At 35.5% G+C, this 23,885-nt stretch overlaps 1 protein-coding gene across 15 annotated transcripts in view; it reads right to left on the bottom strand.

Annotated features, from left to right (window-relative positions):
- Window positions 1-23,885, bottom strand: part of MFF (mitochondrial fission factor) — a 30,783-nt gene that overhangs the window by 2,523 nt on the left and 4,375 nt on the right. For 5 of the 15 annotated variants that reach the window (XM_034655294.1, XM_011225605.3, XM_034655295.1 and 2 more), the window contains 9 exons: window positions 22,894-23,114; window positions 21,803-21,972; window positions 16,206-16,294; window positions 13,578-13,652; window positions 12,476-12,553; window positions 8,982-9,140; window positions 5,619-5,651; window positions 4,028-4,087; window positions 1,117-1,201 (listed from right to left, as the gene is read on the bottom strand). In XM_034655294.1, the coding sequence (XP_034511185.1) occupies window positions 1,117-1,201; window positions 4,028-4,087; window positions 5,619-5,651; window positions 8,982-9,140; window positions 12,476-12,553; window positions 13,578-13,652; window positions 16,206-16,294; window positions 21,803-21,972; window positions 22,894-23,114 (970 nt within the window). The remainder of the gene's footprint in view (window positions 1-1,116; window positions 1,202-4,027; window positions 4,088-5,618; window positions 5,652-8,981; window positions 9,141-12,475; window positions 12,554-13,577; window positions 13,653-16,205; window positions 16,295-21,802; window positions 21,973-22,893; window positions 23,115-23,885) is intronic. The other 10 variants (XM_011225606.3, XM_011225610.3, XM_011225607.3 and 7 more) reach the window with 10 other exon arrangements.

The raw sequence follows: 23,885 nt of genomic DNA, 5'->3' as shown, positions 1-23,885 counted from the left end.
ATAATGACTTTATCTTTGTCCTCTACTCCTTCACCCTCTAAGCTAAGGACAGAATGGATGTTGTTAAAACTTTGAAGCTCTCACTACATTTTCAGGAAGGCAAGGTTGTTGGTGTAATGCTGAGTTCAATGACAAATGCCAAAGAAACCCCCTTCCTTTAACAGCAAGGTAAAAATAAGTATAAGGAAATATGTGAGAACTTATAATATAGCATCCATTTGTTTTAATAAGTGAGACTCAAAATAAAAAGTAGTATTTGCTTCATATATCCTTTTATTAAACCTTTAAAATGATATTCTGATTTATTCTTAGGCTAAAATATTTAGTTTCTTCATCTTAGAAATACTTTATTTCATTCACTTCTCCTCTACATCTACTTGGCACAGACACAGTTAAAACACTGGCTACCCCTTCTCCACATGTGTGCATCTGTGTGATTCTAGAGGTTGAGGGACTCATATTAAAAATGTGTGTATGCAATTATAGTTCTAAGATGAGACTTTTCATTGAACACAAGAACTGTGTTTATAAAGACACTGTGCAAAGCAGTGATTTCCAAAACAGAATTCTGAAACAGAGTAACACAGGTCCCCAAAGTGACCGTTCTGCATTTCAAAGTCAAACGAGCAATTTATGACTATACCAGTTTGCTAAAACGCCAAGATTCTTTGTTATTGGCCAGAATTATACCAATCGATTCTGGTGATACTGTATTCTGCTGATCAAAACATGTAAATGGTGGTTTAATATATCTTTAATCAAAATGAAAAAGTCAGGGCCCCTGGCTGGCTCAGTCAGTTAAGCATCGCCCCTCGGTTTCAGCTCCGGTCATGACCTCAGGGTCGTGAGATGGCGCCCGAGTCCGCTAAAGTTTCTCTCTCCCTCTGCCTCCCACCCCATGTTCGCTTTCACTCACTCTCTCTTAAATAAATAAATATATAAATAAATCTTTAAAAAAAAATGGAAACGTCAATTATGGCTTATTAAACAGCATGACAAATAAAATATTTCGATTCATGGGTCCCACAGGAGAGAAAATGCTAAACTGTTAAAAAATCATTTAAAGTGTTGTATGACTATAATTTAGGGTTACACCTTATCTGGTATGTTAAATACCTGCCGTCTTAACGAAGCTGCATCTACAACAGTCATGTCATCCGAAGTTCCTTCGATTGTTGTATCTATATGTGACATGCCATGCCTAGCAGATGAGAAACAAAAATACAATTTAGTACTGGAATAACTAAGAGTATCTGGCGAGTCATGTCATGTGTTGGGTAATGCTCAAAGAACTGTTCAAAAGACCGATATTTCACAATATGAACTACTAAAATATTTTACCATCTGAATTGATACTAACAAAAGAAAGCAGAGGAAAAAGCAAAAGTATTTTGAGCAACGATTTAAAAGCTGCCACTCTAAGATATAACAATGCATAATTCTTCCACAAACTCATGTCTGTATGTACTTCCACGGGAGCCCCTGCTGAGACTCACTGGTAGGGAACACAAAGTAAACTAGCTAAAAAATAAGAGGTATTTTTTATTTCTCCCCCTCTTCTTATTGCCTTTTCTCTTGCCATTTCTACTCTCTACTTATTTCTAATTACCTATCTCGACTGTGTCTCCCACAGAAGCAATTATAAAATTGCCTGAGTACATCCTGTCACTATGTTCAGATCCAGAACTGGCTCAACGATAAATCATTAAGAGGCTGTGTATAAAGCAGTACTGGAAAGCCACTAAGAACAACTCCAGAGAAAGCACATTAAGAAATACTTCTTTTGCAAATACAGTTACTTCTAAAAGCGCACTGAGTTTTAAATGCATGACAATAAACCTCTGAGAAACAAATACACACAACTGCTATTCTTTCCCTTTGCCTGTATTTCCACTTCTTAAGCTTATTTTAATTAACGGCTTAACTGAGATATAATTTACATGCCATACAATTCACCTCACATGTTTATATCCTCACTATTTTAATCCTGTATGGTTATTTCAGTACATGGTATAGTAACTTTCCTGAATGAGGAGAACATAAATAAACTGAATTAAAAAGTAACTATTTTGTAATTCACAGAGGGTTGGCACATGGATCATATATTCTAACCTTTCAAGCAAGTTCCCATTACAGAAAGCACATTACCACACAATGGGGTACGAAGAGAATTACAGTTTTCATCCAGACATGTTAAGGACCAGTCTATTCAGAAAATCCTTTTGTTTCATATGCTGTCGAAAATTTAATAAAGTATCTGGAACAGAATTTATTTTTTTATTTTTTCAGTGTGCTCCCAGCCAGTGTCATCATTCTGAACACTGATGATAACTCTATGTGTTGTAGTTTCAAGGACTGATGGCGTGCACTGACTCCAGATAATCTAGAACAATCTCGAAATGTTCCTTTTATGGAGAAATGAACTTGCTTTCTCATTTAACCACTCTTTCCTTCACTGTAAGAGTAAATATCTTGGAAGACTGAGAGCAACTGCATCAGTGAGGTGAGCTAAGTGAGTAGATGCTGGAACTATGGGTTTATAAATATCTGGGTTAATTACTCTTTTAAACATTAAGACAGAATTATTAAAAGATTAGAGGAGAAATTAAGGGTTGATGATTCCTTTTCTCTACACTTGATCTTCAAAATAAAATTCTTCTATTTCCCTGAGATTACCTACGAGATATAAACTGGGGAGGGGAAAAAAAAAAAAAAAGCAATGGCTTCAAAGGTAAAGGGACCTAGGCTGAACATAGAGAAGGAAGCGAGCGACAGGGATTACTCAACTTAAGTCTTGAATTAAGTAAGGTGTTAAACATCTGTAAAGGAAATCTTCATTTGCAAAGAAATCTAAGGATATGGCAAAAGGCTTTACACCTATATAACTCAACATACACCTTAAAGTAATGTTTTTTTCTGTTGTATCTTAAACTAAAAGCTGTATTTATCAGAACTAAAAACTAAGAGATGCTAAGTCAAATCACAGACTGAAAGTTCTTTCACAGAAAGAGAAAAGCATCACAAATTTAAGTTCCAACTTCGGGGAGATATTCAAAGGTAAACCTACAATGGATTGAATTCACACTGTGAAAGAAACCAGTTAGCAAAGTGGTAAGGGACCACTAAGGACACACGCTGCAATTTCGCTAACCTGAATTCAGTATTATTAAGAAACTGATGTTTCCCTCTTCTCTTGCCTAAAAATCAGTGTGCCAGATTCCTCTCATCATAGAAATAACGCTGACAGTTTCAAATCTACTGCAACAGATCATACATTTCTGCTTAAAATTAACAAAATTAGCTCTGAAAAAACAACAGTAATGGTATTTGTGAATACCAACCAATTTTCTTTTCCCCAGAAAATGGGAAATGGGGATTTGGGCACCTCAGAACCCTAAGAATTCCTATGTGCCATTCTATCTGTCCTTGTGCATGACAGGAAGAAATAATTACTCAGGCTAAGAAGCAGGTCTGAAAGAGCTAAAAGGGCAAAAATAAGAGGGAAAAGCTTAAATCAACAGATGACAAAAACTCTTCAAACTACATTCCTTTTTTAAACATTGAGCTTTCTAGATTGTGAATGCTGATTTCCCCCAATTTAAGATGACGCCTTACACAAAGGTTTCTCTACACACTGCAAGTGACACTACAATTAACAACTAAAGAGGAAATGGGAGACAGAACCCCTGGCAACAATTAAAATGATGCACATAAAACAAGATTTAAGACGACTTTTTCTGTGTTTCAGCATGATCCTCTATAAGCTCCTAAAACTGTACTTAAATAAAATACCTCACATGTTCCCATGATACCATAACAGCCAAGCATTTTTCTTCATCCTGTAGTAGACAAATGTCATGAATGACTAGGCTGGCTGTTCTCAGAGAAAAGCAGGATATACTCAGAGAGGAAAACTGTAGAAGTTCAAGCTATACTATAAAGGCATGGCTATTACATGCATTATGTCCTGCAAAATACAAATCCAGTCAACTATTTACCCTGATAATCACAAAGTCTCAAAATTTACCTGACGTTGTCATGATGAGGATTAGAAGTGGCGGCAGCAGACCCACCACGCAACACAGGTCTAAGGCAGGTTTTTGCGGGAGAAGGCACAAGACAGAATCAGGAAACAGAGAAGTAATAAAATAAAAGCAAAAGCAAGACAAAAAAATGTCAAATAGGATTATATTGTGTGTTGCAATACAATATAATATTTTTCAAATACTTTAAAAACCTTTGTATCACATGGCCTCTCTTGATTTTCATAAATTTAATGTTTCACCATGGGTTAAAACACAGAAGGGATCGATCTTGTGTGACAAGATAACACACACATCAAAAAATTTCCTTTGGTGCCTGTTATTTTAATTTATGAAATTCAAGACAGAGGACAACCCTGTTTAAAAAGTCTTTTCTCTTTTCTAGTTGGAAAAAGAAAATCACCAGCCACTTTAGAAGCATGTCAACAACCAGTTAGTAGCACCTGCATGATCGTGGTTGCTCGTCTGATAACAACAGCCCTGTCTCAAAAACTAAACATTTCAAGTAACTCCCATTTCCCACAATTCCTTCCCTCCCACCTCAATCATTTGATTCAAGCCTGATATCTTAAATGTAGCTCTGTCTCATTCAAACCTCAGCTCTCGAGAGCAAAGCTGCAAGCCTTGGTTGTGGAGCTGAGGCGATCAGGGCGCCGGCTCTGAGGGGTACGCTCTGGCACACAACAGAAGTACGATCAAGTGTGAGTCTCATCCTGAGACAACCAGGAGTGACAGACAGGGCTGCTGGGAATGAAGACTAAGGTGCCCTGGAAAACTTTGTGGGGACTTTCATCAGTGTCAGTACATACTTGGGTTCTAGAGGACAGTTAGTTCTCTACCCAGGTAAGCAGTAACCTTTTCAATAAATTTCATTTTTAAAAATCAGAAAACAAAAGCTCTCTGTGTAATCAGCAACATTTACCAACCAGAGAAAGGAGGCTGAGCTATAGGGTCCATATCAGGATTTTAAGAATTATTACCTTCTATTTTAAATGTCTCATTATCTAAGTACTGATGAGGTTCTTGCCTGAATTAGAAGTATCAAGGCAATTATAGTAAACATTTAATACCAAACGAAGTAGCTTTTTCTCTAAGTTGGTACAGCTGATGAAGAATTTTGGCTACAATACAAATCACTATTTTCTGTCCAGTTAATTCATACAAGGAAATTTTAATGTCTAGCTTGTATATTCCCTAAAGGCACTACTGGTGCTTAAAGAAATTTCTGGGGCCTAGAGGATAAGAGATTCAGAAACTTTGGGGGGAGACATGTTAGACTTCTATCACGTTGACTAAATAAAGAACAGTGAGAAATCACATATGCCTGAAACAGGTTTTGAAATCGTCCCATCCTACTTACATATTCACTCTGTGGCATTAGGAAAACTTACTTCACTACAATCTCGTGTTACACTGATAGGAGAACTGTCAACTAAATGAAGCCCCTGCTGTGCGCTACCTCAGCTCTTCTTAAAAAATGCATACTGGGATGTTCAAACGGATCTGCCATATTCAACATGTTCCACCACAGAGATTTCCCTTTCATAATGCAGAGCCAGAAAATAATACAGTTACCTTTCACAACGTATTTCATTTTGTCTTCTCACACTGGCAATTGACACATATAATATAAAAGTAAATTAGACAGGTATTTGGCAAAGTTAGCAACTTCATTCAAGTACCACTTTCTACCATAAGTATGATTTAATACATTAAAAAAATCTTTTTAGTTTGATAATATGTTTGACAATAAGGTTTTGTAATTAAAGTAGCAAAAGGGAAAGAGATCCAAGGCTCTCCAAATTCTAGCGTTAACTTTATATTAACATTTTTGAGTAAATAAATGTTCTGACTTAATAAAGTATGTGCTTCTTCACTAAAAAAATGGACACCGCTATGGTGAATAAACAGTAATATATTTATATGCATACTTGTAAAAATATCAATTATTTATACAATGGTTTCATATTCTATTCACTCAAAGCCAATACAATCTGCTCAGAGAAAACTGCATAAAAATAATCAAGCTCCTTCTAAAAATAAAACTTAAGCATGCTAAGCATAACTAATCTGTTGATATTTAAATAATGTTCTTACATGAGAATTAAGTTTCTTTTTTTAATGTTAATATTTTGCATTGGAGAATGAGATATGGAGTTCTTAGCAGATGTCAGGAGACATGGGCATTTCCTGACCAGCCAAGGACTAAATCATAACAGAACAGCATTTAAATTTTTGATACATCAATTTTCCAAATGCACAGCACTGACCTGTGTAAATAAACTTTTCTAATGTGTACCAAGGATTTAGCTTTGTCTCCATCTGGAGCTTGGTTTTAAATCAAGTAAGTTCTCCTAAGAGGAGAAAACAAATATATAGTACGTAGGCCTTTCCACAGTGTTCCTTAAAATGTCTACTAAAAATCGTTCTTCTGTCAAGCAACTGTGAATCCACATTTTTTAATGATAATAAGGCAAGCAGGAAGGTGTTTTTTTTTTTTTTTCTTTCTTTCTGCCAAATAGTTCTAGCTTAATTTAACTGTACCTAATGTGAGGGCAAGAAGACGAAAGATAGGATATTGCATTAGCATAACCACCAAGAATAATAAAATAGAAAAGAAAAAATGATATACAGAGCAAGGAACATAAAAGCACTTAAAATTTTATAAGCAGTATTATTTTAATAATCATGCAAGTAGAACATTATCCAAATTTCACATTCCTACTTCTTGTATCTGCAAAGTCATGCCAGACAGTTCTCTTGTAGAAATAAAAACTGATTTGGTACTTACAATTCTGATTAAATCTTATTCAACATTTAGATCATAAGAAATTCAAATACAATCACGAAAAAAAAAGAGAAAAAAGGAACCCTTTCAATAATGAAAGCATCCAGTAAGACTAATAAGAATCTAACCCTCCAGGGTCCAAAGTAACAACTAATGGTGTGTATCTAGGAGCAAAGAATTATTAATACAATTACTTCATGAATTTTAAAAATCTCATTTAAGTGAACAAGAAAAGATCATTCCTTTTCAGAAAACGGATTTTAAAGCTATCAATTCATTACAATTAAAAAATAAAGAAAACTTCATTTAGGGCTCAAAACAGTTTTTCATAATAAAAGAATAGAAAGTAAATTCTACAATAGTAAGATTTCTGATTTTGTATTTTTGATCTTGAAGCAAAATTTTTTTCCATTATGGAGAAGGACTGTTTTGTGAAGTTGCAATTACTTAATCTATATTGAATTTATAAATATCTTCCTCATTCAGATATTTTCACTGTAATAGCATTTGATATGACATAATTTGACCTCATAATCTGGTCTCTTCTAAGGACCTACTGTAATTAAAAAGTGAAAGAGGATACCTGGTGAAGAATAAAACTATTTTAAGGAGGGAGGAGAAAACAGGCCTTTGGGAAGATCAGTTCTTAAGTGCCAGGTACTTTATATTCAGTATCGTTAAACCATCTGTCATGACCCTAAATAAGGAATTTGATTGAGGCCATTATTACCTATATCTTAAATAAAGATGGTGGTGGTGAGGGAAGAGTCCTTACAAGAATCTAGAAAACTAGGTAATACTATTATTACCCCTCTATCTCTTTTTTGAATAGATGAAGAAAATGAGGCCCAGAGAAGCCAAGCAATTCGTCCAAGGCCCTCATGCAGCTAGCTATCCAGTGGGGCGGATCATGACAAATCAGACTGGCCCCCTGAATCCATGCTTTTTCTTCTGAACCACGCTGCTTCTTACAGGATACAAATACTCTAAGACAGTCCTCTAAACACTTGGGGAGGGGGACGCATATGTATATACACCTACACACATATACATGAATACACATATACATACATGTATATGTAATTCTTCCCTGCTATGAGCTTTCTGTTTTAAGCTCTTTCTGGTGCAGCTTTAAGTTCTGGGGCTCAAATACATAGCACTGCATTTAACCCTGGGAAGGCTTAGAAACACCAGTCGACGGTACAGACAAGTGTTCAAGAAATACGGTACAACCTCTGAGGCTTGTATGAGGATCAAAGGCACTCAACAAGAAAGTTTGTTCAAAGTGAGCCACAAGACACATTAATTCCTAAGGGAAGAAACAAGGTTTACTGGAAGGACCAGCTTAATTTACTGGGAACTCTCAAAAGTTACAGGTCTACTAAAATGACCATAAAAATTAAAACACTGACTCACCGAGTCACTAGATAAAATGTTTGGAGTCTAAATGAAACTGCCTATACTTTCCCCACACTATGCCAAAAAGCAAGGGCAGAAAAAAATATCTGAAACAATGGCAAAAAAGAATTTGTATGAGCAAGTCTAAGTGTACTACTAATGATTTCACTTGGGGATGTTCAAAAGTGAGAGAAGTTATAAATACTGAAAAATATCAGTATTATCAAAAAGATAACAGCACTTGGGGTTTTCAGTACAGGCCTAGAAATCCGTAGCTAAAAGGAAAGTAAAAAAGTATCCTGGCAGCTACACTGATACTGTCTTACTCAGATTTGCTTCATTAATCCAACCACATTAGTATCATAAATGATTCGATCAAAAGACTTACTAAAGAAAATCAGTATACTTCAGTCCAACATCCTATACTCAATCCAATAGTAGGCCTCCACATATTCCAATGGAGTCAAGTACTTAGAACAGGTCAACAAAGCCTTTGAAAAAAATCATTATGCTTCCTGTATATAGTTATTAACTGAATACTCTCCCTGACTGAAGAGAAGCTAACAGAACCTTGTGAAATGTGAATTTTGGACAATAATTTCAAATTAAAAGAAAGCAAAGCAAGTTGTTTTAAACCACTGCATCTTAGAAAGAGACAAAGGTGCAAACACAAAAGGAAGACACCACAGTCCACTAACAAGGAGCCAAAAAAATATGCATTACAGCTAGCAAGAGTCACTGATGCCAATCACCTGCGATTTTCATCTAGCACATCCAAGATCTGCTGGTAAGCCCTACGGGTGGAAGACTGGATAAGCGACAAAATGCCTCGAGCAGAGGAAAGATTAGCTCCATCTTCAGGTAACATTTGGGGAGGACAGACCCGAACCTGTTGTGGCGACGGTGTCACACTGTTTACATAAGCACAGCAAATGAAGAGAAAAACACTCAAGTCAGATTTTTATAAAACTTCAGCTGAGCAGTTTCCCCAAACACTTAATATTTTAAGAATTATCTTAGTTTTCGTGTCCCTTTTCCCACCCTTCACTTTCCCCTATGAAAACAGTCAAACCAAACAAATTAATAAACATATTAAATTGTTTAAAAAAAAAACAGCTACGATGCAACATCTGTGACTGTGTAGCCTCACACATCAAATTAAACAAACTGAATATGCAAAAACAACTTTGGAGCAGGAAGAGAACTCCAGCAAGCAGTGGGTTCAACCCCGAGCTTTGCAGAAGTGTCACTCTTTACTCGCTGTATGTATTCTGATTCAGTCAATCAAACCTCTAACGACCAACACGGCACTGTGACTTATGGGTGGTGAGAAGATTAAGACAGAGAGTTCTAGTAATTGGTGTCAGAGTTCAAACACATGAATCAAAATGATTCCATGAAAATGCCATTTCAAATACTTCACAAACAAAGACAATAAAGCAAGCTGGGTTTATGATGTGCAAATTAAAAATGAATTAAAGTTTCAGAAAGCTGTAACAAAAGCATTTTGATAGCTTAATTATATTAAAGCATATGTTCTCTAGCTAAATGACTAAAACATAAAACTACTTCCAATTCTGTGCAGAGAGTGAACAGAGGCAAGACAGTTCTTAAATTACCCAGATGGATGTTAAACAACCATTTCTGGGCTTCTTGGTGACATAATCTTAATCATTCTCTCATGTGCAAGCTGAGAGTCACAATTTCTTTGGCTCCACTGCCAGTGCTTCATAGAAGCTGAACATATTTGAATGAAGCAATTTTACAGTTCTAACATAAACTCCTGAGCTTGGTGTATTTTCAGAGAGCAGTTTGATGTTAGGGCATGATCAGCTGTGCGAGGTATTTAAGTAATACCAGGACTTGGCCATCTGGTTTGTCACGTTAAGAGGCTTTGTTGCCATAGAAGGACCGTGATCCTGGGATGTGGGCTCAACACTTTTTCTGTGCGTCAGAGAAAACCCCTGAGGCTAAAACTCATCCTTGGGTATTTCATCCAAAAGAATGAAAGTGGAGCAGAGAGTGAACTGAAAAGAGAAAAAAATCTCTTATTTTGACTTGTGTAATCTTTTCTAACTTAACATGCTTTTTGTTTGGAAGCGACAACATAAGTGGGATCATTTTTGAAATGGCAGCTGACATCTAATATTATTTCCAGAGTCCCCAGAACATTAAAAATAAAAACAAAATCCACAATTTTGTGAATAACTTTGAACGTCTTGATGATCCAAAGTGAGAAGTATTATAAATAAGAAAGCCATGTTTTCCAAAGACTATTTAGAAGAGAAAGATCTAAGCCATATCTTGGCATACTGAGAAATTAATTTATTAGGGCTGATTCACCACAGGAATTTGGCCTATTGCTGTCAAGATAAATGCAAATTTTCAGGAACAGACTCAGATGATTACCCTAAATGTCTGTCCAGAGATTCTGGAATATATATAAGCCAACTTACCAACTGACCCATGACACTTGGCCAAACCCATATTGAGCAAACGAGAAGAGTAAAAAAAAAAATCAGTATTATCTGGGATATAAAGTCTAGGTACTAGCCTTGTACTCAGCCTTCTCTTTAGGGAGTACGGGAAAACCTGAACTTCTTGCTTTTTGTGACAGAGCAGAATGAATTCATGTTAGAAAAGTGTCACCAGAAGCAGGAATAAGAAGGCCAGTTCTGCATTACTATACACAAATAATCCAACTTATGCTCTCTTGATAGAGCTGCCAACAAACTTGGCTAAATTTACTTAAATTGTAAAAGACTAACCAGTACAATATTCTGATATAATTGAAGTTTTTGTCTTTGCACCTTGGGGCTTAAAACGAACACTTCACATAATTCTGCATCAGTAAATACATTAACTACACACTAATATATTAAAGACTATAATAATCAATATTTAGAATTATAATCTTAGAGCAACAATGTCAATAAACTAAATCCAGATTCACGACAAAAGTTTGATGGATTTTTGTCCACTAAAAATTACAGAAGGGTAACTTCCTTTGAGAGAAATAATTCTGTCAGAAACAAGCAATAGGAACTATTTATTTAAAGTTCTAAAAGTAAGTATTTCTTGTGCATACACAGGAAACCAGATGGTCATTTGTAAAGTAGTCAAGCCTAAACTAATTTCAGAATAACTGCAAAGAATTCTTAGGAGGGAAGGCACAGAAGGTTGAGCTTGAAAACAGTCTATAAGATCTCTGCTGAGTCTAAGATTCTACGCATAAGCATATGAAAATGGGAATATGACAACAAATGAAAAAAAAACTTACATGATCCTCAACTGTAACTTAATAAAAAATACTTATGTAGAAAGATAAAAGATGAAATTAAGTCCTTATCAATACTAGTAAAGATATTTATTTCATCAAAGACCAACATCAAAAGCATATTTCGATTTCTGGTTGTTTCTCCAAAGAAGTTAAAGTTCCAAAGATTTGTAAGAAATTTAATTTACTCTTCACTATTTGGTAATCCTTCATAACTTCATAAACACCAAAAACAGAACAGGAACTATTTTTAAGACTGTTGACCACTTTGGGCAGTTTATGTATAGATTAAATGCCCTTGACTAACATTTATTTCCATCTACAGTTGAACCAAATGATTAAGTCACAAATGACCAAAACTGCCCTAATTAGAAGCAATAAATACTTCGGCAATTTTTTCTTTTTTAAAGCTTCAAGTGGTCTTGCAGATATTTTTTTACAAATAAATTTACACAAAAGAATAAGCCCATTTTAACAATCGTCATGATGCTAGCTGGAATGTCCACCACTGACTGGTATCAGCTGTGGAAGGAAACAGTGCTTTTAGGATTTTCATTTCTGTCCACTCATCCATCCAAGGTGTAGTGACTTTTTGTTTTGACAAGTGAACTACTGTGAAAAGCAAAAAAATTAACATATTGCCAAGGCACTGGGATTATTAAAGCAAATGTTATAATATTAGTAATTTAATAGAAATGTACTTTGATAATAAACTGATCCAAGTAATATTATAAAACAGTAAAATCTCAACTTTATATTTTTCTTTTACAAAAGATTAGGAAATTTTGAAGAAAGCACTCATGTTTACCGTGTCATTTCATCAGTAATACAACTACCTCATGCCTATATGAAATCTTACAACATGAATGTTAAGTAAACAACACTAGCCATTATGAGAACTAAAATTTAAATGAAAATTTATTTGGCATAACTATGTCATTATTAAAATATCAGTCCAAAGTCAAGTACCTCTTTCCCCAAGGATTTTCACAGGAACAATGTTTCTCAAACTGTGAGGGTATAACCTCTTTGGTGAGGCTCCAACCTCTTCCAAAAAACAGTAAAAGTAAAATTGTGAAAAGGGGAGAAAAAACTTTCATGGAAACACAAATTTTGTACCAGTTCTCTTGAAAACATTTTTTTAAAGATTTTATTTATTTGACAAACACACACACACAGAGCGAGCACAAGCAGGGGGAGCAGCAGGCAAAGGGAAAGGGAGAAGCAGGCTCTCTGCAGGGCAGGGAGCCTGATGAAGGGCTGGATCCCAGGACCCTAGGATCATGACCTGAGCCGAAGGCAGATGCTTAACCAAATGAGCCACCCAGGCGCCTCATTTCTCTTGAAATTTTAAATAGAAAACCTTATTTTTTACCACTGTCTAAGGCAATTTCCTGATCCCTAGAAGCATAATAAGAAAACCAGAGTAGGAGAAAAATCATCTTCTGCGGCTTCAGAACTGTACTGGCTATTGAATTCCTATACTGCAGGCTAAAGTATTCCCACGAGAAGTCAGTCACTCCCACACCTTGTTCTGTCATACTTACAGAAAGAATGGGTTTAAATGATCTCAAAACATTCTTCTAAGCATTATTTTCATCCATGGAATTAAAAAAAAAAAAACTTAATGACAAATCACTCTTAAACACCATTCTCCTTCTGGATGAAAATAAGGCGAGTAAAGATAGTGTGCTAACATTGAAAAAAAGATTGGGATCACAGAACCTGGTTAAACTGAATCTATAGAGAACTAATATGCCAACCAAAGCAAAATAAAAAAAATAAAAAAGGATGCTTCGTCCTTATGAGCAAATTATTCCATTTTACCTTCACCATTACACTCCAAATCATACATAACTTCCTTAATTGGTCTAGTTGTCTTTTTTTTCCCCCTTCACAAAGTGTATGATGGCGATTTGAGAAATCCTAAAACCCAGGTACTGAAAAGCCAAACGGTAAGAGCATTAGGGTATTATATGATGATAATTACTTGGTGAAATATTAGTATAACATGAGCCTGCAAAATTAAAACAACTCCTAGTTGTGAAAAGCAGAGCAGATAGAATCTTACGTGTACTCCGGTGCAGAAATCGGTGCCTGGAACCTTGAAATTTTATTTCTTGGGGCAGAATCTGATCTGTGCCACCTTAAATAATAATTATGCTTCTTTTACATATTCAGCTTTTATAACAGAAAGAAAAAGCTAGATACAAGTCTACTGGTCAGAATTTATTTTTATGTCAATAGCGGACAATTATCAATCCTACTATCTCTTGAAAGCAATTAAGAAAACAAAGACCAGTGCTCCTGCTGTTTTGTCTATATGTACTTCTACTCTTAAAGCCAAGGAATAAAATAAAATGGAGGCAGGCAAAGGTTCATGCACAATGACACATAATTAATCCTACATTACAAAGAAGAGACCAAAACAGGTAAAGACAGCAAAAGTTTGATAATTACATTAGTGGAAGTAAAACATAGCTGTTTTATATCAATAATTTCTTTGTTACCGCATTACCAACACTGAATATATAATAAAGCTCATTATATAAAATTCCTAATGTTAATTACATGTAGATTCTTACAGATGATTTCAGTTATAAATTTTAAAATTAATAATGGTAGGGGAAGAAAAAGCAAGGTTACATTATTAACAAAAAGATGGTTAAGTGTCTTACCGTTACATGGTAACATACATAACAAAAAAGTATGGTTAATGTAAGTATGGCAATATAAAAATTTCACTGTGAAAATATACAGTTAAATATGCATGCTATTTTTACCACCAAAAATTGAAACATGAGATTTTCAGTTTTATTAAACATCTAGAAAGTGCCATTAAGGCAACTTAAACACAAAAAGAAAGCAAACATTAGTTAACTCTGTTAATCTTCTCTGTTATGAGGAACTTAGGTTATTGATAACTACAAAAATACTATGAACTAATCATCTACTCTAAATTGTACCTCTCTAGGCTGGTTTTCAAACATAGTAAAGCTGTTTCCTTTCTCTTCAACGCAACTCAGTAATCAATAGTTAATTAAAAACCAAAAGTGATGCTATACTAAAATAGTCCTGTTTTTATCTCACTAGTGAAATTTCAAATTTATTAGAGACCTAAACAATAAGCCACATCTTCATATAACAGAAAAGTTTATTAGAAACCTTTGCTACCTTGAAAAAAAAATTACAAATGAAATAACAAAAGCCCTCCGGTGTATGCTTAATCATTCTGATAAGTACTAAGTATCAAGAAGTGATCCTAGCCATCAACTATGTAGCCTTTTTACCTTTTGTGTAATATACCTGAAAATATTCTAGAAAAATGGATTTCGTGGACCAGCCGACATCCCTGCCAACCAGGTATCTTCAGAGAAACGTAACTATCATAAAAAATTTCATGTTAATGGTTGAACTTTTCAGGTATTTCCTGAAGGACCGGTATGTTCATTTTCACTTACTGTCTTCCTATATAACAGAATAACTAGAACTACTTTGGGAGACATTTCAAGATTTTCCAAGAAATCAGAGCAGTTACAGTTCTCCTTTGCACCTACCCCAAGAGAAGAGAGAGCCTAATCCCATCAGAGCCCCTTCTGCACCCTTATATTCTTCAGTCAGGTCCAAACTAGAACTTGATGTGGTTTAACACAAAGGTTTATTGTACTGTGCTCTACTTTATTTGTATATACATTTAAGTGTTTTGCTTTTATCCAGATTTGCAAACTCTGAGAGAAGTGTACTATCTCCTGATTCTGTTCAGTTCCCAGAGAAGATAACGGATGCTTGGCATCAAATATGGTTCATGATGACCAAAAATGTAATGAGGAAGATATATTAATTTACATAAACAATCTAAATCATCTTTTTAAAAAAGCCACAATCACCAATGGATTTGAGACTTAAAATTCTGAACAGATTTTAAAGGGATATTTTCTCTGTAAAAACCCATTAATTTTAATGAAACAACAAAAAACATCTGCCTGATCTAAAACACCTTATAGTGGGGTAGCTTTAAGATCAGAGTATGATAGTATAACCAAATGAAAAACACACCCTTAAACAACATACTTGTATTTTTGGAAGTTGAAATGGATCTAACAATTCAATGATTCAGTAGGCACAGAGCTAAACAATAATCCAAGAAAAGTAAAACAATTCCACTTGCCTAAACTACATTGTTTACTATAGCTCATTAGAAGCAGAGCTGGAAGGGTTAGTTAACAATCTGATAACAAATTAACTTGAAAATAAAGACACTTGCTTAAAGTGTTTTCCTTTTGTTTTTCAACCTACACACTAGATAAACATTTTCAAGGCTGCACAGAGCTGAGCACTTACTTTATCAATCTCTCTTAAGCGTAATTTATAAGCAATTCCCAAAATAATAAATCATACTTCTAGAATTCTGCCATACACATAGAAGAGGATAATGCTACTGGAAAGTTCTCACAACATATTTTAAGGCTATAAAAATAACTGCAAAAATGTAAAATTGATGTAAATGTAAAACAGAATTCAAATGCTTAAAAGCAAATTATGTGCTTTTTTCTCAGGTTCTTAGGCACAAAACACTTTCTTTTTTTTTTTTTTTTTTACTATTTGGGAGTAAAAAAATAAGTAAATTATTTAGAAAAAGATGGGAGAATATATGGAGAAAACTAATGAAAGAGATACACTGCTCAGTGGTTCTACTCACATGGAGTCAGCTCTGACCAGCTGTCCGTTTTGGCGAACAGCATTTTCACTCATAGAGCGCTCTCTCTTTAGCCTGCCAACTGCACGGATCTGTAAGGCACAAAGAAAGGGAGAGGAATAGAAAATATTCTTAGTAGCCTAGTAGCTACTTAGCATCAAAAGAACTTTAATCCAAGGCTATTCACAAAATTTACAAAGAACATAACCAAGATGGCTGCCAGGCCTGAGTACTAAAGATGGGTTAAAAAGACAAAAAAACCTACTTATCATAATGCAGATAAACTTAGGAATGCTTCTTTACCTCCTGAAAAAAACTACTTCTGGTTTCTATTTAAGTATCAGTCTTACTTGGTACAATTATATTTTTATTTATTGTAATTTATATAATACACTTACATTAAGAACAATTTACAACAGTTTTTAAAGGCATGCATATTATAGGAAATGTGATGTATCTGTATTACAAACAAATGTTCCAGGCTTCTGGGGTTAAAACAAACTCAGATTTGTTTGGATATTTGAAAAAAAGCCTTGGTAGTAGCTTAAACTTTTTGGCATTCCAGAAATAGCCACAGTCTCCCATCCCACATGCTCTTCTTACAGAATGTATCACTGACCTTCTCCAATAAGGGACAGGATTTATGTTCCCTTACTTTGAAATTGGGTGCGCTGGTGACTGCTATAGAGATGATGCAATGTGACTTCTGAGACTAGGTCATAAACAGCAATAAGCCTTCTGCCTTTCTCCCCTAAGCTGCTCATGTTTGGAACAATGGCACCATGATGTGAAGATGCCCACAACTCACACGTAAAGGCCATGTGTAGGCGCCCAAGAACAACTGTAGCTGAGGTCCCAGACAAGAGCCAGTATCAACAGACGTGTGAGTAAACCGTCAGATGATGATGGTAGACTCAGGCTGTAGAGTCATCCAGAGTCATCCCTAGCTTTGAGACTTCCTAGCTTAGACCCAGATATTGTAAAACAGAAACAAGCTTTCCCCATTATGTCAGTTGCAAATTCTTCACACACACAATCCAGGTCCAACAGCAAAACAGAATTCTGACTTTTCCTTTTTGTTTTAAGCCACTTAAGGTGGTTTATTATGGAGCAAGAGAACAATGGCAATCACTAACTTTCCTGTTTGTTTAGTTTGTTTTTCTTTTTCTTTTTGTTTTTAACTAGAAACAGCCATGGCAACTTCATGGCTGTTTAAAAAAAAAAAGTAAACTTTACTGTAAAGGACAATTGGTATCTGAACTAAGGGACTTAAAAGTTAACATTTTAAAAAACGCAAATCAGTACCTAGTGATGATCTTTTAAAGACTTGAGAGTAGACCAGCAGGTTACAAGCACCTTCAATGGAGAATAAATCCAGATTTCATGCCAACAAAATTTAAAACCACACTATATAGTACATAATTTCAGAGCATGGTTTAGATTTGGTTATGGGTTATGAACCATTTACTCTCTCGAGCAAAAGAAAAAAAAAACACTCCTAGAAACAAAAAAGGAGTCAGTTTGGAGCCTACTGCAAGAGCCCTTTGCAGTTAAACCAAAAATAAAAATTACTTTGAAGCTATATATATATATATATATGTGTGTGTGTGTGTGTTGTTACATGCAACTTAAATATATATATACACATAACTTAATAATATATTGTTATATATGCACATATATATATTGGTGTTTTACATACATATCCTGGTGAGATATGTATAAGTTAACACCTCCTCAATCAAGTACACTCGATTCAGAGAGCAGTACGGAGTTAATTTGTGAGAATCTCAGGGAACCCTGCCTTCCTACCTACTGCACAGCTGTGCTCGCTTTCCCTAGAGAATAGCTCTTCCATGTTGCAGGGATCAAGATGAATTCTCTACTAAATCAGAACCATTCCTGCTGTTGTGTTGTGAGAACCAAGATTAAGCAGGACAGGAAGTGACAGGAGAAGACAAGTTATGTCTATGACTTCAACACAGCCTGGAAACTGGAGGATCCTAAGTCTGTTATTTTCACCATTTGAAATCTGATTTAAAGATAACTTACCAGGAACATCAAGATTGATATTACTGCCATACTAGAGGGAAAAAGCACCTTCAGACAAAAGCATACATTTGTCATGCCTTCTAATATGACCGACTTGTATTCTGTAATACCAAAGCACGTGGACACAGCCTGAAGTGATAAGGAACACTATCTTTTAAAAATTTCCACCCTTTAGTTCAGTCATGGTGATGGATTTTTCAGTCCAAGGTTTTCATTTATTTTTTAAAAAATTTTTTTCCAGCTTTATTGAAATCTAGTTGACAATTCAAGGTTTTTAAATGTCATTCAGAAGGAAATGGCACTGACTACCCATTTAAAAACTTGTACTCAGTCCTGAAGCTGAGAAAGCTTCCCAGCTCCAGGTCACTTCCGTAGGTCTCAGGGTCTTCTGTGTCTGATAATAGGCTTACAATTCCCCCCTTCTCATTTATACTGCCTAATCAATGCTAAGAACACTAAGAACTGTCATGATTTGGTTATTTTGCAGTTTCTTACCCAGATCAGACAGTGTATTACTCAGTTGCTCTATTAGCTTCCTGCAGGTAGAATCATCAAGCGAGGGTCATATCCCAGTGTTGCCTTCCAAGTACAGATTAGGTATATTGAAAAGGTTCATCAACTTCCTCTCTACCAGCCAAGCCTCCAGGTTCTATAAATCCTGTCTATGCGAGGGGATTATCTGCTTCATGCTTTAAGCCCTCTCCATGGGTTCCCTTGGGTTCTTCAAGCCAGTTTAGGAATTCAAGTGCAGTTACTTTCTGCAAACTTATTCCTTGTATCAGACAACATTTTAGACATTAACTTCTATAGCCTTCTTCAGAAGCCACATTCTTATAGTCTCCTTTCTTGCCATAGGCCAGTGGTTCTCAACTAGGGGTGATTTTGCCCTCAAGGGGATATTTGGCAATGAATGGAGAGAATTTTTCCTTTCTTTTTATTGTGATAAACTACACATAACATAAAATTCACCATTTTAAACTACTATACAATACAGTGAATTTGATGCATTCAAACGTGTAACCATCACCTCTACCTAGCTCCAAAACATTTTTATCACCCCAAAAGGAAATCCTATAATGATTAAGCGGTCATTCCCAATTCCCCTTTCCCTCAATTTGCTGGCAACCAGTAATCTGCTTTCTGTCTCTATGGATTTGCCTATTCTGGATATTTCATGTAAGTGGAATCATCAAATATATGGCCTTTTCTGTCTGGCTTCTTTGATGCAGCATAATGTTTTGAAGGTTCATCCATGTTGTATAATGTGTAAGTACTTCATTCCTTAGTATGGCTGAATAATAATCCACTATATGGATACACCACTTTTGGTGTATCTATTCTTCAGCTGATGGACACAGAGGTTATTTCCACCTTTTTTAACTACTAGAGACATTTTTGATTTTCATGATTTGGAGGATTCCACTGCTATCTACTACACAAAGATCAAGAATGATGTTAAACATTCTACAATGCAAAAGGATAGCCTTTACCACAACAAAGAATTATCCAGTCCAAAATGTCAACAGTGCCGAGGTTGAGAAACCTTGGCATATGCTGTAAAATAACTACTACAGAGTCAGTGATTCAGGGGATCTCACTTGGGTTCTGACTAGCATCTGAATGAATCATCAGTGCAGCCCTCAGGGCCTTACTGCCCTCCTCTTTCAATCCATCTTCTAGAAGCAACTAGGACTCCGGTTCTTTTTCCTTTCTCCTCTGATCAAGAGGTCGATTGTGTTGAAGGCTGCCGGACCCTTCCATGGACTTGAAGTACAGATCATCATCTTTGCTTTCCTTTCAACAGGCAGCCAGTACTAATCTCTGAAACTCCTGTCTTGCATCTCACGATTTGGCTCCTGCCACAGGATCTTAACTTTTATAACAATAATATTTAAACATACAAGCTTTTAACATAAATTAGAACATGTGCTAAATACACTGCATGCATTATTATAGTTAATTCTCACATAATCTCAAGCACTTGGCATTATTCTTATCTTTCTTTTAGAGATGAGCCTTGGAATTGTTAAATAAGTTACCCAAGGTTATATCATTAGTAAGTAGCAAAGAAGGCCTTCAAAATTAGGTCTCACTCTCAGCTTAAGTTTTTCACTCCAGTGCTACATACTTTGGGCATTTATCACATTTGACTAAATGTACCCCTACTACTGCAGGAGTAAGCCTCATGGGTCTACTGATGGCAATCCCGGTAAACTTTTTTTCTTAAAAGTAATCACTCAAGAAAGTGCCTGACTTGTTTTCAATCAGTTATGCTCACCAAGTAGGCAGTTAAGTATCTAAAATAGTGGGAGCAGAAAGATCAAGAGGAAAACAAAACTTGAAGAATATTACAGGGAGGGTTTCTCCCCTGGTAGAATCCTCACTCCAAGACATTATTATCCACCGCAGTAATTTCCACTGGGAACTTTTGCGGGGCCAGGAAGCAGGGCCTCTAACTGAAAGCATGCTGTGATACCGCTCATCTTGCGTGATGAGTCTCATACCTTTCATTATTCTTTGCTGTTAAGAACTTGGGATCTTCTGTGTGTATTGGTGTCTCTCCCTCACTCATGCCACCATGCAGGAACTCTACCTTGCCACACAGGGTCTTACACAAAAGCTCAGAGAATGTTTGTTAAATAAATGCAATTCTATAAGTATCTCAGTGCCTTTTCACCATGTGAACACTAAATTTAGTGTTTTTCACCAAGAATATATCCAGAATGTCCAAACTGGCACCTACATTATCTCAGTTACCTCAGCAGAAACTTCCAACCTAAGAAAAGGCCTTCCCTGGTACTAGGACACTGCACTCCCCTGGGTGATTTGGATACTTTACCGTCGTTGGAAAGGACTAACATGAACAATGACACACAGGCAGTTCCACTATCAATAAAAACATATGTTTGCCAAGTGTCTTATACTAGCTTCATCACAACACAGAAGTTCAGAAGCTACAGGGTAAAAGCTACAACTCTAAGAATCATCACAGAAAAGAAATTTTACAAGATTGGCCCTGAATCAATGAGAGAGGCAAGATGTGAACTTTGCTACTAACACCTCATTAGTCCATGCTGCCATATTTAGGTCAACAGGGCTATTAATGTTACAAGGTACATTAACTTAGTCGGGCTTTTTAGCAAGCAGGGAAGACTAGGAAGTATCAAGGAAAAAAAGAGCTTTCTTTGTCCTGTTTGCCAGATTTCTTTTGTAACAAAGTGATGCATTTTCTATGCTATACTTCCCAACTCTTTCAGTACTGCTTAAGGTGTAACTCCCAGCCATAAAAGCTCTTCTTTCTAGACCATGTGAATGTTAATGATTTCCACAAAACTTCCATTTTCCTGAAACATAACATTTAAATTTTAAAAAAATAGCATAATATCTTATTTGGGGTATCTATATACCAGAATTTATAGTAAGCAATGGTCCATGTGGAAGGCTTTCATTACATATTGCCAATGTAGGATTTATAGCTTTCAATCCTCTTTACCTTTCGCTTTTGTCTATATTATTTCAAATTCAGTTGACATTAAAACTCTACTTACTTCTTCATTTTGAGGGGTTGGAGGAGGTCTTTCTAAATCCAGAAAATCTAGTGGTCTTTCACTTAGTGTAAGCACACGAGGTGGTGTTTTTAGTGCCAGAGGTTTAAAGGGAGTTGACTGAATAAGGTCAAGATCTGCTGGTCTTGAAAATGGAATGTCTTCATTATTTCCTAGGAATAAAAAAATAAAAAGGAGGGAGGCTTTAAAAAGATAGTGGTTTTATTAAAATGTATCTGCCACTACACACCCCCTAGAATGACTAATTTTAAAGACTGACAGTACAAAGTGTTGACAAGCATGTGGAGCAATGGAAACTCTCATACACCACTGATGGGAACATAACAGGTACAATCAATTTCAAAAGCAGCTTGACAGTTTTTCATAAAGTTAAACATAACTTATGGTATAATCTAGAAATATGAAAACACACACCCTACAAGAACTTGTACTTTAATGAAGCTTTATTCCTAACAGCCCTAAACAGGAAACAACCCAAATCTCCATCAATAGGTGAATTCACAAATTGTGGTATATGCACATAGTGGAATACGACTCAGCAATAAAATGGAATGAACAATTGATACAAGCAAGAACACGAAAGAATTTCAAAAAACATTACACTAAGCAAAAGTCAGACCCAAGAGTATAAAACTGTATCGTTCCATTTATATGAAACTCTAGAAAAGATGAATCTAGTCTCTGGTTTTAGAAAGGAGATTATGGTTGCCTGGAATTGAGGGGGAGGAACTAAAGGAGATGGGGCACGAGGGAATCTTTCCGGGTAATAAAAATGTTCCATACCTAGACTGTGGTGGAAGGTCACAGGAGTATATGTATTTGTCAAAACTCATCAAGCTTCATATTTAAAAAATTACACATATTTTAATGTATGTAAATTATGTCTCAATTAGTTGAATTATTAGAAAACACTCTTTGAAATTTCAGACAATTATAATAAAACTTCTGAAAATAATGTAAAGTTATATTTCCCATCCCCTTTTCTAAATATTATTTTGAAAAACCCAGAAGTTTTCATAAAAATACATAAAACAAAGATTTATCAGGAAACTTTCTAAACAAACATAAAATACCTGCTACAACAATCCTTTCTGGAACCTGCATAATGACACTAGCATTTGGAACTCCTTCTTGGAATCCTTGTTCCAGGTCAGCGTTTGGTGGTGCTACCTTTAACTTCTCCGGGACCCTCATTTGCTGACTAATACCTTCGGTGTATTCCATTTCATACTGAATTCGACTAATCTCCGCCATCTCAGCAGCAGTGGGAGAAGGAAATGCTGCCCCACTCACCCTGTGGGAAAAAATTTAAAGACGGGGTGACTGTTAAAATTTCAGTTTTCTCTAAAGTAGTGAAATTAGAAGACGATACCTTGCAGGAAGCGCAAAAGGAGACTCTCATTTATGAGTACTGAATACATACAAAGGAAAAGCAAAAGACTGAAGAAAACATTTTCTTCAACATAATGCCTTCTCACTTATCAGCTGAAATGGCACCCTGAGGATATTGGTTAAGAGCAAATTTTTAAATTATTGTATAACCACAAAACAAATGTACACACACATACACACTCTCTTTCTCTCTACATAGCTATGCATGCTGTTTATAATTCAAAAATGAATGAAATAAAACTTAAAATTTCCTAGTTAATAATTTGAGGGAAAGCTGTTAGAATTTTATAAAAATGAAATTAGGAATTGCTGTCATGCATGAAAAAAATAAAACCTTTTAATGATGAAAATCAGATCCATAAAGTAAATAAGGCTAATTCTAAATTTATTTTAAAAATGTAGTTCCCTGACAAATCACAAGATACAAATTCACGCTTCTCTTACTGAATGTATACCTGGTGACTGAGATGCAATGAACACGAAATACAGAATATGTAGCAATAAATCCTTCCTGTATGCATTCGTTTTGTGGGATTAGAAGCTTCACATTAATCTGTATTCAATTTCATATTTACATGTGTAGTTTTAAAAGGCATGACATGCCTTCAAGGGGAAAGTCAGTACAAATGTACTGAATAACCTTCTAAATTAGAGAAGGATCCATGCTTCAGGA

Source organism: Ailuropoda melanoleuca, chromosome 2, assembly GCF_002007445.2.
Source record: "Ailuropoda melanoleuca isolate Jingjing chromosome 2, ASM200744v2, whole genome shotgun sequence".
NCBI lineage: Eukaryota > Metazoa > Chordata > Mammalia > Carnivora > Ursidae > Ailuropoda > Ailuropoda melanoleuca.
The sequence above is the reverse complement of the archived record's forward strand: the minus strand, read 5'-3'. Positions and strand labels throughout refer to the sequence as shown.